This window comes from Manis pentadactyla, chromosome 16, assembly GCF_030020395.1.
Source record: "Manis pentadactyla isolate mManPen7 chromosome 16, mManPen7.hap1, whole genome shotgun sequence".
In the NCBI taxonomy this organism is placed as follows: Eukaryota; Metazoa; Chordata; class Mammalia; order Pholidota; family Manidae; genus Manis; species Manis pentadactyla.
Genome location: NC_080034.1, coordinates 43,680,897 through 43,697,400, shown reverse-complemented (window position 1 = coordinate 43,697,400; position 16,504 = coordinate 43,680,897). Strand labels below are relative to the sequence as shown.

Sequence of the window (16,504 nt, the reverse complement as noted above, 5' to 3'; positions counted from 1 at the left end):
ACAAGCGTTAATGTAAACAATGACACACATGTAGTGGCTTGTGTTGACCCCCCCCATGCACTGTTGGTAGAGTCTATTTCTATTAATATGACTTATCAGAAAAATGTTTCACATTGCCTGTAAAAATTGCAGTCTCACTAGCTGCATCTCTTCTGTGTCCAACAATACCATGGTTCTTTTACTTAAGCAACCCCCTTTCCTTTTGATTCCCGTGAACCACATGGGACCTCGGTATGATGATAAGGGCCTGTAAGTGTTGATAGAATTGAAGAAAGCTCTAGACCGTCCCAAGAGAGCTGTGGACCTCATTATTGTAGGAAATCTTTAATTTCCTTTATTGTATCTTCTACTGTAGCAGCTGTAGCATTAACTGAGAATGTACAAACTGCAATCTATGTCAGTGGTTTGACCGAACTGTGGTTTGATCCTGTTAAAACCGCTCAAGATATCCTAGACACCCTCAAGCACGCAGCCTCTCCTTTCGGCAAGTTGGGAGACTTGCCCCATTTTCTGTTATCCATTGCAACTGCTCTGCTATGTCTTCTTGTAATGATATTGATACCTTGTGTCATCAAACTAGGATTACAGTCCTTTTTGCAAGTGTGTTCTGAGACCCATATGCTAGCTCTTAAGTGCCACCCTCCTTATATGAATGTGGAGAAGGGGACAGGATAGTCAACGATGGGTAAGTGTCTTGGAGACCTCTGGCAACCTAAGACAGGGCCCTCATGATGGAATGTGTGTACCAATGATGGGTAAGTCCAGATGAGTCGTCCAGGAACACCTAAGACAGGCACTATCACCCTCTTATAAAATAAAAAAGGGGGAGATGTGGGGAGCAGGCTATGCCCTTTCCCCCACTTGCTGATGTGGCGGGAATGGAGAACAAAGAACATCCTGTTTACGCATTCCATGAGCAACTGAAGGAGCCCTGCTGTGCCTACCTTTGCCCGGCTACCGCTGACGTCAATACTGTGCTTGATTGTCTATTGAATAATGCTATTTCCTGGAATAGTGTGCCTTCTTTGCTGTATAAATACTCTGGACTCTAATAAAGCTTTGCTGGCAATGCGCAAGAGCGTCAGCCCTCCCAGTTCTTTCTGTCTGTCTTTGTTTTCTTCGCCCCCCCTTACGCACGTCAGGACCTGCTCGACTCGGCGCAGCCGGACCGCGTCAATTATGTAGTTTTGAATTCCTCTAGCCCTATCCATGAGTTCTGGAACTCCTTAATAAAAATGAGACAGAAACACACACAGAAAGATATGACTATAAACATATATACATACCCCAATAGACATGCATATAATATAGAGATGATCTCTATGAAAAGGATGAGATACCTGGAGTTCTCTCAGTAGGCAAGTGGACAATGACAGGGCTAAGGTACATCTGTGGATCAGTTTTTAGCTGTTTAAAAACAAGAAGTCATCAAGTGCATGACTTCTTCCTTTATCATGAGGCAAAAACATGCACAAAAAGGTTCATGCACACACACACACATAAAGGAATAATCCATATATTTACCATTCATTCAACATGATTACAGATATGTGGAAGATCAGTGGGCCTGCCCAACTATTGCTAGTGACCAATGGGAGTCAAGAAGTGTTGAAGACACCAGGGTATATTCCCTGCTGTCCCCAAGCCGTATCACCGTATCACCTGCCAATGACAACATCAGGCTTTTCTGGTTCCACATTTTCAAGACAGGAAGAACTTTTCCCCAGACTTCTTCCAACACACAATCAAAGCTAATATATATATGGGCTTTAAAAATCTCCAAAGTGTCAAAAAATATACAGAGTCTGGAATATAACTAGAAGGCCCCAAGTTTAAGTGAGCATGAAAATATTACTGGCCACCACTGTCCAGAAAAATAAAAATACAAGAGCTCATGTTTAGACAGTTTGATTTAAAGAGCCTTAGAAGTTGACTGTAGGCCCACAGTATCCGCCTATCACTCTGACATTCTCATTCTTAGAGACATTTTGGGTTATGTAAAAAAGATGAACATCGTTTCTAGACCTATATTAAACTAACTTTAAAAAGCCTGTGAAGAATACACCAAAATGTAAAGAGAAGTTTTATCTGGGTAGTGGGATTATGGGTGTTTTTTAATTTTCTACACTTTTTATATTTGCAACTTTTATACAATAAGTAGGCATCACATTTATAATAGAAAAAAATATGTTTGAGAAATTAAAGGGGACACTAACAGATGGAAACTCATCCCATGCTCGTGGCTAGGAAGAATTAATATCGTCAAAATGGCCATCCTGCCCAAAGCAATATACAGTTTTGATGCAATCCCTATGAAACTACCAGCAACATTCTTCAATGAACTGGAAGAAATAATTCAAAAATTCATATGGAAACACCAAAGACCCCGAATAGCCAAAGCAATCCTGAGAAAGAAGAATAAAGTAGGGGGGATCTCACACCCCAACTTCAAGCTCTACTATAAAGCCATAGTAATCAAGACAATTTGGTACTGGCAAAAGAGCAGAGCCACAGACCAATGGAACAGACTAGAGAATCCAGACATTAACCCAGACATATATGGTCAATTAATATTTGATAAAGGAGCCATGGACATACAATGGTGAAATGACAGTCTCTTCAACAGGAGGTGCTGGCAAAACTGGACAGCTACATGTAGGAGAATGAAACTGGACCATTGTCTAACCCCATATACAAAAGTAAACTCAAAATGGATCAAAGACCTGAATGTAAGCCATGAAACCATTAAACTCTTGGAAAAAAACATAGGCAAAAACCTCTTAGACATAAACATGAGTGACCTCTTCTTGAACATATCTCCCCGGGCAAGGAAAACAACAGCAAAAATGAGTAAGTGGGACTATATTAAGCTGAAAAGCTTCTGTACAGCAAAAGACACCATCAATAGAACAAGAAGGATCCCTACAGTATGGAAGAATATATTTGAAAATGACACATCCGATAAAGGCTTGACGTCCAGAATATATAAGGAGCTCACACGCCTCAACAAACAAAAAACAAATAACCCAATTAAAAAATGGGCAGAGGAACTGAACAGACAGTTCTCCAAAAAAGAAATACAGATGGACAACAGACACATGAAAAGATGCTCCACATCGCTAATTATCAGAGAAATGCAAATTAAAACTACAATGAGGTATCACCTCACACCAGTAAGGATGGGTGCCATCCAAAAGACAAACAACAACAAATGTTGGCGAGGCTGTGGAGAAAGGGGAACCCTCCTACACTGCTGGTGGGAATGTAAACTTGTTCAACCATTGTGGAAAGCAGTATGGAGGTACATCAAAATGCTCAAAACAGACTTACCATTTGACCCAGGAATTCCACTCCTAGGAATTTACCCTAAGAACGCAGCAATCAAGTTTGAGAAAGACAGATGCACCCCTATGTTTATTGCAGCACTATTTACAATAGCCAAGACTTGAAAGCAACCTAAATGTCCATCGATAGATGAATGGATAAAGAAGATGTGGTACATATACACAATGGAATACTACTCAGCCATAAGAAAAGGGCAAATCCAATCATTTGCAGCAACATGGATGGAGCTGGAGGGTATTATGCTCAGTGAAACAAGCCAAGCGGAGAAAGAGAAATACCAAATGATTTCACTTATCTGTGGAATATAAGAACAAAGGAAAAACTGAAGGAACAAAACAGCAGCAGAATCACAGAACTCAAGAATGGACTAACAGGTACCAAAGGGAAAGGGACTGGGGAGGATGGGTGAGTAGGGAGGGATAAGGGGGGGACAAGTAGGGGGGTATTAAGATTAACATGCATGGGGGGGTAGGAGAAAAGGGAGGGCTGTACAACACAGAGAAGGCAAGTAGTGATTCTACAACATTTTGCTATGCTGATGGACAGTGACTGTAAAGGGGTTTATAGGGGAGACCTGGTATAGGGGAGAGCCTAGTAAACATAATATTCGTCATGTAAGTGTAGATTACTGATACCAAAAACAAAGCAAAAAAAAAGGGCAGTTTCTGTGTGGTAACCTCCAACAAGTTCTACACAAGGGTATAAAGGGCATATAAAAGTGTAGGCAAAGGGTCTGTTTGTGTTTATACAGAGAATCAAAGCCTAATTGGGCTACCCCAAAAATGAACTAAGATACGATATGAAAAAGAACTTCCAACATCTGCACTCTCTGAAAGACTCATGCCAGAAGATGATCATCAAAAAACCCCAACAAAGATCCACGCACTGCTACAGCTGTAGATGCACTCATCCCACCAGTTCCTGGACTTGCCATGGGAATGAGGAAGGATACATCTAAGCTGGCCTGTGCATACAGTAAAACAACAAATTTGACTGGATCTATACTGTTGGAACTCAACCAAGAATTTGGAGAAGTGCAAATTGTAGCGCTCCAAAGTCTTACAACTACAGACTATTTACTGTTAAAAGAACATATGGCATGTGAACAGTCCCCAGAAATGGGTTGTTTTAATTTGTCTGATTTCTCTCAGACTGTTCAAGTTCAGTTGGACAATATCCACCATATCATAGATAAGTTTTCACAAATGCCTAAGGTGCCTAACTGGTTTTCTTGGTTTCACTGGAGATGGCTGGTAATTACAGATATGCTTTGGTTATGTAACTATACTCCTATTATGTTAATGTGTGTGCACAATTTAAGTAGTAGCTTAAAACCTATATATGCTGAAGTTACTCTACAAGAAGATATGTCAAAGAAATAATCAATCTTCCCATGTTTTCTTCTGCCTGCTACTTCTATAGCTTTTCTTCTTCCTTCCTAATTACAACCCTTAAATAGAATTCGTGCCTCATATCAAATTTACCGAGTATCATAATTCTTCCAAGTGGTAAAGATACCTCAAGACAAATGCTGGGCATAGAAGCCACAGGACATAAATATGCAAAGAAGTAAAAAGCTAACCTTTTCAAACAATAAGGCTTCTCTCTCACTTACCAACTTCACATTTCCCTGTTTGGCCCCGGAAGATGACTGGTTAGCCAGAGACGGGTAAGATTCCTCAAGGGAGGAACAACCTAAGACAGGCACAGTCGCAGGGGGAACATCAGGTGAGAAATTGGGGATCAACAGAGGTGAGGCTTAGAACCTCAACCCCCCTCTTCTGAGAGAAATCTTCTGCATACGTGGATGTTTTATTGCCCTTGTCTAGCTTGGATTAACACATAGTCTACAGGCACACACCTGATCATCTACATTTGCTCTCTTACAACACTAAACTATGTTTTCTACCTTTATCTTGTATCTACCTACCACTTCAGCATTTTATTAAAAATAATAATAATAAAGAGAGAAATGTGATATCCACATATAAATCAAGTATAAAAACCAAATGAGTATTCATATTTGAACTGACTGTTTATAGTTCATAATGCATGAGCAAAACCGAAAGTTTCTGTGATGACTGCCCTTGTACTGTTCACTATGTAACTTATTCATTATGTAAGAATTTGTCCTACATGTAAGAACTTGTTTGTTATGCCTCAGAAGATTGGAGACTGACGAAAATTAGGCTTGGGGTGGATTAATGATTGTGCATTGAGCATTGACTCCCCTATACAGAATTTTATTGTCGTTAACAACCATTTGATCAATAAATATGAGAGATGCCCTCACACACACACAAAAAAAAAAAAAAAAAAAAAGGACAGACTTCCAATGGTAAAATAAATAAGTAACCGGGATGTAATGTATAGCATAAGGAATAAAGTCAAGATATTGTAACAGCTTGGTAGGGTGATAGCTGGAACCTAGAATTATGTATATAAATGTTCTACCACTGTGTTGTACACTTGAAACTAATGTAATGTAATACTGTGCGTCAACTACCCTTCAATAAAAAATAATTATTTAAAAATATATATATATATGTTTGAATCTTCAAAAATTTACAAGCCTACCTAGAAGGAAAAGGAGAAGCCACTCTATCTCCCTTATACCCCTGGAACAAATCTAAATCTACATTCCAAATGATGTTTTTCTCAGAACATGCCGATAGAGCTCCAGAAGTGCACACCTCCAGCACACAGCATCTCCCATAAATACTTGCTAAATGAACAAAGCAAGAATTAAAATACAATGAGATCTGGATGTTAGAGCTGTGAGCTATCAATAGATGAGTCTTTTTTAAAGGACACAGAGATAGCTACAAATTGCCTACAGACCCAGCAGGTAAGAAGCCATATGGGGCAGCATGGGGGACCAATGCAGAATGACAATTCCAGGGTGAGGAGGAATACATGGCAAATGCTTCTGAGAACAGGGTCTTGTGATGGAACAACAAAAGGCAAAGGGTCAGCAAAGAGATTTCCAAGAAACTCAACAACTGGATGAGTAGATTGGTAAAAGGATTAAGACTAAGGAAAATAAAGAGTAAATTTGATTTCCCCCTTACCCAAGCCCCTCCCCAAATACTGAAACCCTCCCTTCTGTTCAGTTACTGTACTTTGGACCCCGCCCTCTTAGCTACAGGAAAAGTTGGCCTCAGCTCCAAATCAAGAGGTCTTGGGGCATCAGCAATCTATGCTTACCTTGCTCTAGCAGTGAGAGCAGCTCAGGTTTAGGAAACAGGAATCATACTTGATCAATTAGAAAACCAAAATTTCTTACTGAATTATCTACAGCTATCCTGCCCTATATTCTCTATACCATAACACTTTAGAAAAACAAAATTCAGAAAAGTCATTCTTCAACTTGTCCAGACCCACCTGTTGAACTACCACCCCTCCACCATCTTAGGTCTACCTCCATTTGTCCTACATACATGTGGTCCATTTTACTCTCAAGACCTTGAATGGCTGCCCACAGACCACAAAACCAAGTATCATGGATTGGGCCAGGTAGTTTATTCAACTTGTCTAACAACAATTTTTGTAATCACCTCCACACTCTCATGTTACCCTAACCTCACCAGGCAGACTAACCTATTTACTGTCACCCAGTAAGTCTTCCTCCCTTTGAGTCTTTGCTCTCACCCTTATCCTGCCAGGAATACCTTCACTGCTTCTCCTCTCTCCATAGTTCATTTCTTCTCTTCATCTTTCAAGTTCCACCTCCCTCCCCTGTGAAGCCATCCTTAACCACCCACTTTACCTAACACTTATTCTCCAAACCAGTGCTTCTCAAACTATCTGTAATAAAAGACAAGGGGTTTTGTTTTGTTATTTTGGTCCAATGAGATGAGCCCTCTGGGTCACAGGCCTGACACAGCTGTGACAATGTCAAATCTATAGAAATTTCTAAATGCTTTCTCTCAGTGTGTGTATTTATCCCATCACAAATGGGTAACATACAGTTCACAGACTGGCACTGGTCCACAGACCACACTTTGAAAAAGTAGTACCACTCTAGAACATTCATTTGACATTGAGTATACTTAGTCTTCTGTGTCTAGCAGGTGATTTTCTGTATGGACCTCTTGTCTTGCCATCCAAAAGGTAACCTTCAGGTGGGCAGAAGCCATGTCTTATTTATCAGTGAAGCGCCACCCCAAACTGTAGTGTATGGGGGCTGATTAACAGTACGCCTATAGAGGATTTGGGGAGAAGTTTGGGATTTGAAGTAAAGGGAAATGTGACGAAATCAACTAGATCCTTTCATTATAACCAATCAGTTAAGGAAGATTATACTGGACTGGTAGGCCAAAGATCTGATTAAAGTAGTTATGACTCTTAGCTTCCTTAATCCACCCTCCTTGTCCAACTCACAGCACCCACTAAAAGTCATGCCAGTGATGGGAGTGAGATAACTATCTTAAAACTGACCCAGAAATTTCCATCTCCTTAACCGGCATCACATCTCCCATTCCCAGGCCTTTTTATTTTACATAGCTCATTAGTGTAGCTGGATTCTCCATCATATTTCACTGGACTGTCTAGAAAACTAAAACGTGTTTGTAATAAAAATGGAATGGAGAGAGAAGAGTGCAATACACATTTGAGTTTGGCCACTTCATGGTCTAGGTACTGAGGGAAAGAAAAGAGAAGAAAGTGTGGAGAAGAAATGAGAAAAATAATGGAGGAAGGGAGGAAGGAGAGGAGATGGTGACAAAAAGAATAAAAGGGATAGCGTTAAACAAAAGGGAAGTATAAGTGAAAGCCTTCCCTGTTATGTAAAACAGCTGGTGGCAACTTGTTTCTGCTCGTGAATTTGTGGGCTCTGTTCTGAGTGACAAAGGTTATTAAGGCTCCCAAAGACTTCCATTATAATAATCCCGACATGGCTTTCTGGATCTCTTTAACAAATTAAGGAATATCGCTGCTTTGCAATCGTCTTCTTTCTAAGAAAACACTACACGGAGCTATCACTCATTGTTTTTAAGTGCCCGTATATAAATACCTTCAGTTTCCAGAAAGTTCTTTGAGAGTAATACTCTCTAAAAACAAACTGCATTATCAGACCCCCAACAACCATCAGCATCCCCTGGTTTTGGGGTCAGAGAATCAGTGTTGATGCTCTCATTGAGTAGTACTGAAAATCATGTACAGCTAATGAAGAAGAATGCCAAAAAAGAAATAACTTCTCACCCTAAGAAGTCAGATTTCTGTAGTTCTCCAACATAACATCCCTGTAGAGGCCCTTCTGGAGAGTCCAGACACCCCCACTCTTCCTTGGAGTATCTTAGCCACAGTTCCTCAAATGTCAGCAGCTCCTGGAATCAATGGCATAAGAGCCCAAGAATGAGACCCAAAAAGGAGAGACAAAAAGGGACACTCAAATATGGAAGGGACAGCCAGACACAAAAACACAGAGAGGGGGACAGCATGAGAAGCATATAAAAACAGAGTGACCTACAGAGAAAATCGGGCCAAACAGGGCATATGAATTAAATACACAACACTGTTAAAGAACAGAACCACAGCATCATGGAGTCATTAGGGCATATGAACAGTAAAGTGAGTTCATCTGACCTATTCCATCATTTTGAAGATATTAAAACAGAGACATAGAGAGGCTTAAATGTGTCCAAAGCCGTAAAGTTACCTATGGCACAGCCAGAATTAGAACTTAGGTCTCCCTTGGCCCCGCCAACGTGTCTGGCCACTGTGCTCTTGTCTTGAAGAAATGAACGAATCCTTCTCACCTAGTTGCATCATGAGACTTCAGTAAAAGTCTGAGAAAAAGGGGCCAGGCTTGTGTGACAGAGTAAAGGAAAAGAGCTGACTGAGCCAGGCCCAAAGAGCAAGAAGGAAAAGGAAAACACACACATGCACACAGACACCACACAGGTGGGAAAGAGGAAGAAGTGAGAGAAACGACACCAGGAGGAAGTCCCCAGGCCACAGCCTCACCTGAGCTTCTGCTGCACAGTGCATGGATGCCATGGTTAGTCTGTGGAGACAAAGACGGGAAGTTCAACCTGGGGAGCCACCAGAAGGACTTCCATCTTCAGCCTTCCACTCCTTTCTACCTGCCTGCACAGAACACTTAAGAACTCTCTTCTACTCACATCTGTTCTCAACTGGCATCCTGTCCTTGTCTCTGGGCAACCCCTGGCCCTCTTCACCACCTCCAACCTGCCCTTGCCCTAATGCTTCCTCTTTCCAGCCTCTCTACCAAACACTCCCTTCCCTCATTTCCCCAGTCCCAAGGTCCTGCCCTCTGAAGTGTGCCCCCAGCCCCTGGAGGTGTCTGCTGTCAGGGGTATCCTCCTTCCCATTTCCTGCAGGATTGAAGGAGAAAGTGACTAGGGAGGCGCCAGGGTAGGCAAAGGTAGAAGCACTGAGTAGAGAAGTTAAGGGAAGAAAAACCGAAAAGGAAATCTCACAGGATCACGGGGCAAGCTCCCTGGGCCAGCATCTTTGCCCAACTGGGGAGCAGTTTGCAGGTGCCTTCTCACTTCCCCTGCCTACACTTACTGGTTTCTGCCATCAGATTCCCCCCGAGGAGCCCAGTCCCCTGCCTCACCTCTCCTCCTGGGCTCTCTGGGATTCACAGAACAATGTCCCAGGGAGGGACTAGAGAGTGAAGATCTCTCATGGGACCAGGAAAGGAATGTAGGACGTGGGAGTGGACACTGAATAAAACAAAGGAAGAAACAGTGGGTGTGCATCCAGTTGCTGTCAGCCTCTCTGCTGCTCTAGGTTATGTGCTCTCATTGACTTTAACTCTTCCCAGTCAGAGTTGGCTAGCAGAGAATGGGAAGAGGTAAGAAGGGAGAACTCAAGAGCAAAAGGGCTACTGAGACAGGAGCCCTAGGTCTTCTGGAAACATCAGGGTAAGAAGCTGACCTGGCTTACTGTTAAGATTCTGGCACTGATCCTCTAGGGGCAGAGAAAAACAGGATATGGGTTGTTTTCAGCGGGAACACTGTTCTTTTCCCAGGATCGTGTCTTCGACGCAAAGGAGAATGAAGCCAGCAAACAAGAGTAGGAAACAAGCAAAGCAGCTCTTCCAGTGAGTGAAAAGGAAAAACACCAACTACTCAGAAAAGGATCCAATGGAGAAGGACTTCAGGGTTCTGGTGTCTGGGGTTTATATAGCCTCAGGAGAGGAGGACGTCCTACCCCAACAGACGTAATAGAGAACTGAACTAATGGCATCACAATGCACCCTGATTGGCTAAAAGTACAGTACTTCATTTGCATAGGGCCCAACTAGTCAAAGCCACTCAGGTCCCTCTAACCTGCGGAGTAGTATTGAAGCTACTAAAACTTACAAGGGTTCTGAACTTTATCTACCTATGACCTCCGATCACCTGCCTCAGGATCAAAGTGCAAACCCTAAGCCTCAAAAATGCTAGCTACTCCTCAACCTCTTTTCTTCTGACTAACCCCCATCCTACAAGTCTTCAAGTTGTCGATTTCTCTGTAAAATAGTAAATATAATCAAAGAAAACTTTATTACACACACAGAAAGATTTACATACTGTGAAGTATAGCCTTTATAACCAGAGGGGATTCATTTCCTGGTGAGCTTCTGCTTTTAAGGGATTTTTGCCTTTTGGAGAAACCAATTCCTAACTCTCAACTAAGCCATATTGTAAATACCTTATGGTTCACAAAAAGAAGGCACAGAGGCTAGCTACCCCAAATATGTCTAAGCAAAGAATAGGGCAGGTCATTATAAGCACAAATCACTTCTCACTTTGGTCCACCATGCAAATAAGGTGAAAACTCAGTGCAATTCTGATTGGTGTACATAAGGTTAATACCGATTTGCCAAAAACTCTTAGACCTTGGCAACAGGCTGGGGGGCCTCCAGACAGCAGTGTGAGGAGATCCTGCAGAGAACAGTTGGAAATATCAACTGTTAGGCCTTTCTGAAGCCTGCTCCTCCCAGAACATCTTGTTTTGCAAAATACTTAGAGACTATTAACTTTCACTGTAAACTCCTCTTTCACTGCCTACCTGATCAGAAATTCAGGTCCCTCTATGTAACTGAGGGATACAAGCTTGTTCAGTCCTGGTTGATCTGTGCAAGTCCTAGCAAATTGGTTGAATTCCCAGCACTTGTCTGCTTTGACTGGTTCTCCTTCAGGAAACAGATGTCAGTTTGTGGTTCTTCGAGGAGACAGAACAGTATGTGGTCTCCTCTTAATACATGGCCATCAGACTCCATTTTGGTTTGGGCCTCAGGTAGCCTGACAGAATGTATTTTGTTTTCTGGCATATCTGGATTTGGGGGGATGGGGGGTGGAATTCACTTGGTTTTGTCTTTATTTTCACGTAAGTGCTCAAAGTATTTCAAAATATCAAATATGAAAAATAAATTGCTTAATATTTTCTAATTTTCTCACAACTGAATGTTCCTTTCCTATATGTACCCACAAATACCCATCTTTCTTACCACTCATCCCTAATATAACACATCCACACACACACAGCGCAAGAGGGAGCTGCTGCTCAAAATCCTGGGATGCTGTTACCAGTCAAGTGCCATCTGGAGCAAGTCACCCTGATTCCTCACCTTTCTAACCCGGAAAACGGCCGTTGCGGCACGCTTTTATGAGTAGCTAAGCTACTGAATGTGGAAGATCCATGAAGAGTAATAAAATGCAAAACGTTCGCTATTAAAAAACCAGGGACTCCATCCCACCAGCTTACACGCATCTCTGCCCCTCGAATAGGACATCAGAAACAGGAACAAGACGGGTAAAGCCTCGCCCTCGCGCCAACGTGGACGCGCCCTACGCTGCCATGGAGACCACTTAGGTCCCATCCGCCCCTCAATCAGAACATCAGTCGCCACTTTGGGCCCCTCTAGGATGCGTGGGAGGTCCAACCATGGTGGTATTAACTCCCTCTCTCCCAGGACCCACTTGGCTTCTTGTAGCTGGAGCACATTGCGCTATTTGCATTGAGAAGGCAGGAATGAATCATGAAGCTCTCCCCACCCCCCGGGCTCTGATTGAGCCTCAGATCCAAGTAGAGAACCTTGGAAAAGTGGAGAGGACAAAGGAGAGGGAGATGGGGGAGCCAAGCGAGGAGGCTGAGAATGAATGCAAGCAGAAGGAAGGAGGAATGGAGTGAGAGAAGATTCTTAATGAAAGAGCAGAAAAGTGCCTGGGATGGGAGAGGGAGTGGTTTCTGACGGAGGAGCTTTAGGGGGTGAAACTTGAATAACAAAGTCCCTAGATTGTAAAAGGCGTTGGCCCTAAAAATAAGATAGTTATTTTACTAGCAAAAAATGGATTCATTTGGAAACAGCAGAGAACTGCAATTCAGAACAAGAAAGCTAGGGCAAAAAAACAAAGGCTAGTCCCACAAAGAGGAAGAATGTTATTTACGGAGAAAGAGAAAATCAGTAGAGGTTATTCTGAAAGAAAATCCAACAGGGAAAGGCAAGAGTTCAGATTGATGACGGTTTCCCATTGGCTGAATTGCTAGGGTAGTTGATTTCTTGTGGGAGTGCAATGTACCTCTATTCCTGATGGGGCCTGTAGCTGATGATTCTTCTGTTGGTGGTTTATATCTGACAGTTCTTGACACAGAGTAGTCAGCATGAGAACTCCCCCTTCTGGCCTCCCCATTCCATTTTAGTGACTTTTCCCTTTATTTTCAAAGAGAAAGTTGAGGTCCACATAAACTGGAGGAAAGAAGGAATGAATTATGGAGGTGGTTCCTGTAGGCATAACAGGGATTGGAGATAATGGAAAATTTGGCTCTTTGGGTGCTCTGCACTCCAATTAAAATAATAATAGTTGTCCCGACCCGCGGGACTATCAACGGGGGTCGACGACCTGGAGGAGAGAATGAAGGGGCTAGGGACACAAAGAACGGACAGCAAGACAGGATGTCTGATCAAGCTGACACAGTTTATTGTTTGCAGGCTCAATTTATACAGGTAGCGAGGAAGGGGTGGGTCAGGTGGTGATTGGGCCTTAGGTGGTGCCAGCGGGAAGGTGCAGAGGAGTGATTGAGCCTTGGCTGGCGCCGGCGGGAGCGCAAGACCCAGAAGAGAAGCAGGGAGTTTGCTATCTTGTGGGTGGGGGCCCTTGGGAGGGAGGTTTTAAGGGTGGGGCTTTCATAACCGAGCCTGCCTAAAGGCCCACAGGTTTGCTCCCAACAAATAGTAATACTAAAGTTAAAAGTTTCTACACACATCTCAGTCTGTTGATATCTTTGTTGATGATTCAGAAAAGCTGATTCATCCTCCAAATTCTGAGGTTATTACTTCTTACCCTGCAACCACACAGAACACCCTTACCACCTTTCTTATGCAAGAGGAGACTCTTTGAACAGGACAAGCCTTCCAGCACCTTCTGACCTGCTAAGACTTACATCCTAAGTCAATATGGCAACAGTTATTCAAATGGCCAAGAACTGGAAACTGTCCAAAAGTCCTCCAACAGAAAAGTGGATTTTATAAAAGTGACTGTGGGTAAAATTGCAATATTTCCAGTATATCTCACCTGGCTTTAGTGCATCTGCATATCAACAGGCATTCCTCAGGGGTGGATAAAAGTAGTTCATCTCCATATCGGTGGGTAATTACCTGGGCAACCTGAGGGCTTATCAGAACCTGAGAGGTTAGGGGGAGGGCTGGTTTGCTTCTGACAGAGCAGGAAAGAGAAATAGCCCTGGACCACAGTTTGTAAGCAATAAATGGGTTTTAAACTTTATTTCTCCCTCTGACTGATTTTTGTTTTAGAGGTATTTTGCCAGGGGATTTCCTTTACCCAGAGTTACACTGACATGTCCATATAATGGAATATTACTCAGCAATATAAAGGAATGAAATACTGATATATGCTACAATATGGATGAACCTCATACGCAAAATAGTAAGTAAAATAAAGTAGTCATAGAAAAGTAAGTTCACAATTTTCTGGGAAGCACAAATGGGGTCTTCATTTACCTCCTACCATCCACAGGTATTTCCCACCTGCAGATCCTTCTTGCCATGACTTTTCTGGTTAGTCTGTCATTAGCTGCTGTATCCCTAGGTTTGGGGTTCTATTCCTATTTGAAACATGTTCTAAAAGATGAGAAAGGGCCACTCTTGAACAAGTGAAGTGAAATGAGCTTACCATGTTTAAGGAACATAAAGAGAGCCTATGTCCATAGCAATCAAGAGATAGAATATGCAATACAATGAGTTGTAAGAAATACGCATTTGGTCATTCATGTTACCAAACATATATTCCCAAGTATATTTGGTTTTCATTCACAGTTCCTGAAGACACTTCAGAGTCTTGAATGTGAAATGGATGTTTTGTCATGCTAATGAGAAACTTTTGGACCCCACCCAAGGACAGAGGCTGAAGGTCAAATCAGCCAATGGCCAATAATTTAGTCAATCATGACTATGCAATGAAGCCCTCACAGAAACCCCTGAGAAGAGCTTATCACTTCCTTGGATCCTGCTTCACAGTTGGAGAGAGAGTCTATGTGTGGGGAACGAGAACCCCTCCACATGCCACTGAGCCAGACCCCAAGCTCTAAGAGGATAAAAGCTCCTTTATTAAGGACTTTGCCCTATATATCCCTTCATCTGGCTATTAACTTGTATCCTTTACAGGATCCTTTATTAAACTGATAAAGGTAAGTGTTATCCTGAGTTTTGTGAGCCGCTCTAGCAAATTAATCAAACCTAAGGGGGAGGTCGTGGGAACCTCCAATCTGTAGCCAGTAAGTCTGAAGCACAGATAACAGTCTGGGGCTTGTGACTGGCACCTGGAGTCGGGGGTGGAGGGCAGTCTTGTAGAACAGAGCCCTTAACCATGGGAAATTTGGTGCTGTCTCCAGGCAGATAAAATCAGAATTGAGCTGAGTTCTCAGACACCTTGCTGGTGTTTGAGAATTGCTCAGTGGTACATGTGTGGGAAGACCACACACACACACACACACACACACACACACACACACACTAGAATTGGGCCCAAGAACACAAAAGGAGTTATAATACCATTCTAGCTAGTGGGTAACTATGATAAATCACCCTGATTAGGCCAAATTGCCCTGATGACTCTTGTCAGCCAATCCAGAAATACCCAATTCCTTGAGGTGTGGCAGGCACTTTGCAATCACTGCCAGAGGGAAGGGTGAGTCATCAGGGAAGCCAGTCTACCCATTTCAGAACATGACATAACAATGTTTTCCACCCCCATATCCCAGAAACACAAAAGCCACATAGGCAGAGAGTCCAATGGCTTCTGCAGAAACCAGATGCTCATGTCCACCAACTCATCCTGGGCACAGGGGCAGAGTTTGCAGTGCTCTACAACCTGGGGAGAAGATTGCTCCTTCCCCTGAGGAGCCCACAGTTGCATTTTTATTTTCTTAATTATAACTGGGCAGGCCTTTAATTTGGTAGAGACTGGTGCCTTGGGCAAGTCTGGTACCTCAGGTGGTGGCCTTGGCAACAGATCGGCCCTTGGACCCACCCCCTCATCCTCTCCCAACATCTCCTCTACCATCTCCAGGGCTGAAGGCACCACTCTTTCCTCCCCCTCCACCGCAGCCTCCTGCAACATGGATTCTCCTGCTGCCTCCCCCCTCACTGCTGCTTCTTCCAGGAGCATGACCTGTCTTCTCAATAGAGAAACTGTCTCTCTTTCTTCAGAGGCCATCCCATAGGTCATCACCCAGCTCCTCCAAGTGACACCGAAGTGTGTCTCTCTCCTCGATAACCCTTTCCATTACCTCGAGAAAAAGACATGCCACAATCTCAGCTGCTACATGGCCCCTCAGGGCCTCCAAGCAGTCTTCTATTTCACAGAGGCCTAATTCCACAGTTTCCAGTCTCTACCCTTCCCCCATTCTGGGGAAGGCCCCACCCTTCTAGGAGATGTTTTACCCTAGACCAAATCCCCCCTAGGGGCTCCCCAGTTGGAAGCCCCATGGGGGGTTCTGGGTGAAGCTGCATCCTCCACCACTGCAGACACTGGGGCCTCCCCAGCATCCTCAGGGGTGTTCCAGGCATCTCCCCACCATCTCTAGGGGCAGCCCACCCAAGAGTCACACCCATGAAGACAAATTTTGGGTTCATAGATCCTGCCAACTACACCGGATGTAACTCCAGGGGGAATATGTTTTCCCA

General features: G+C 43.3%; 1 protein-coding gene across 1 annotated transcript in view; it reads left to right on the top strand.

Annotated features, from left to right (window-relative positions):
- The window catches only part of LOC118924113 (olfactory receptor 10C1), a 43,515-nt gene extending 31,341 nt beyond the window's left edge, over positions 1–12,174 (top strand). Inside the window, 1 exon segment of the mRNA XM_057493879.1 lies at positions 12,090–12,174. Within this exon segment, the coding sequence (XP_057349862.1) occupies positions 12,090–12,174 (85 nt within the window).
- Positions 12,175–16,504: the final 4,330 nt, after the last annotated feature.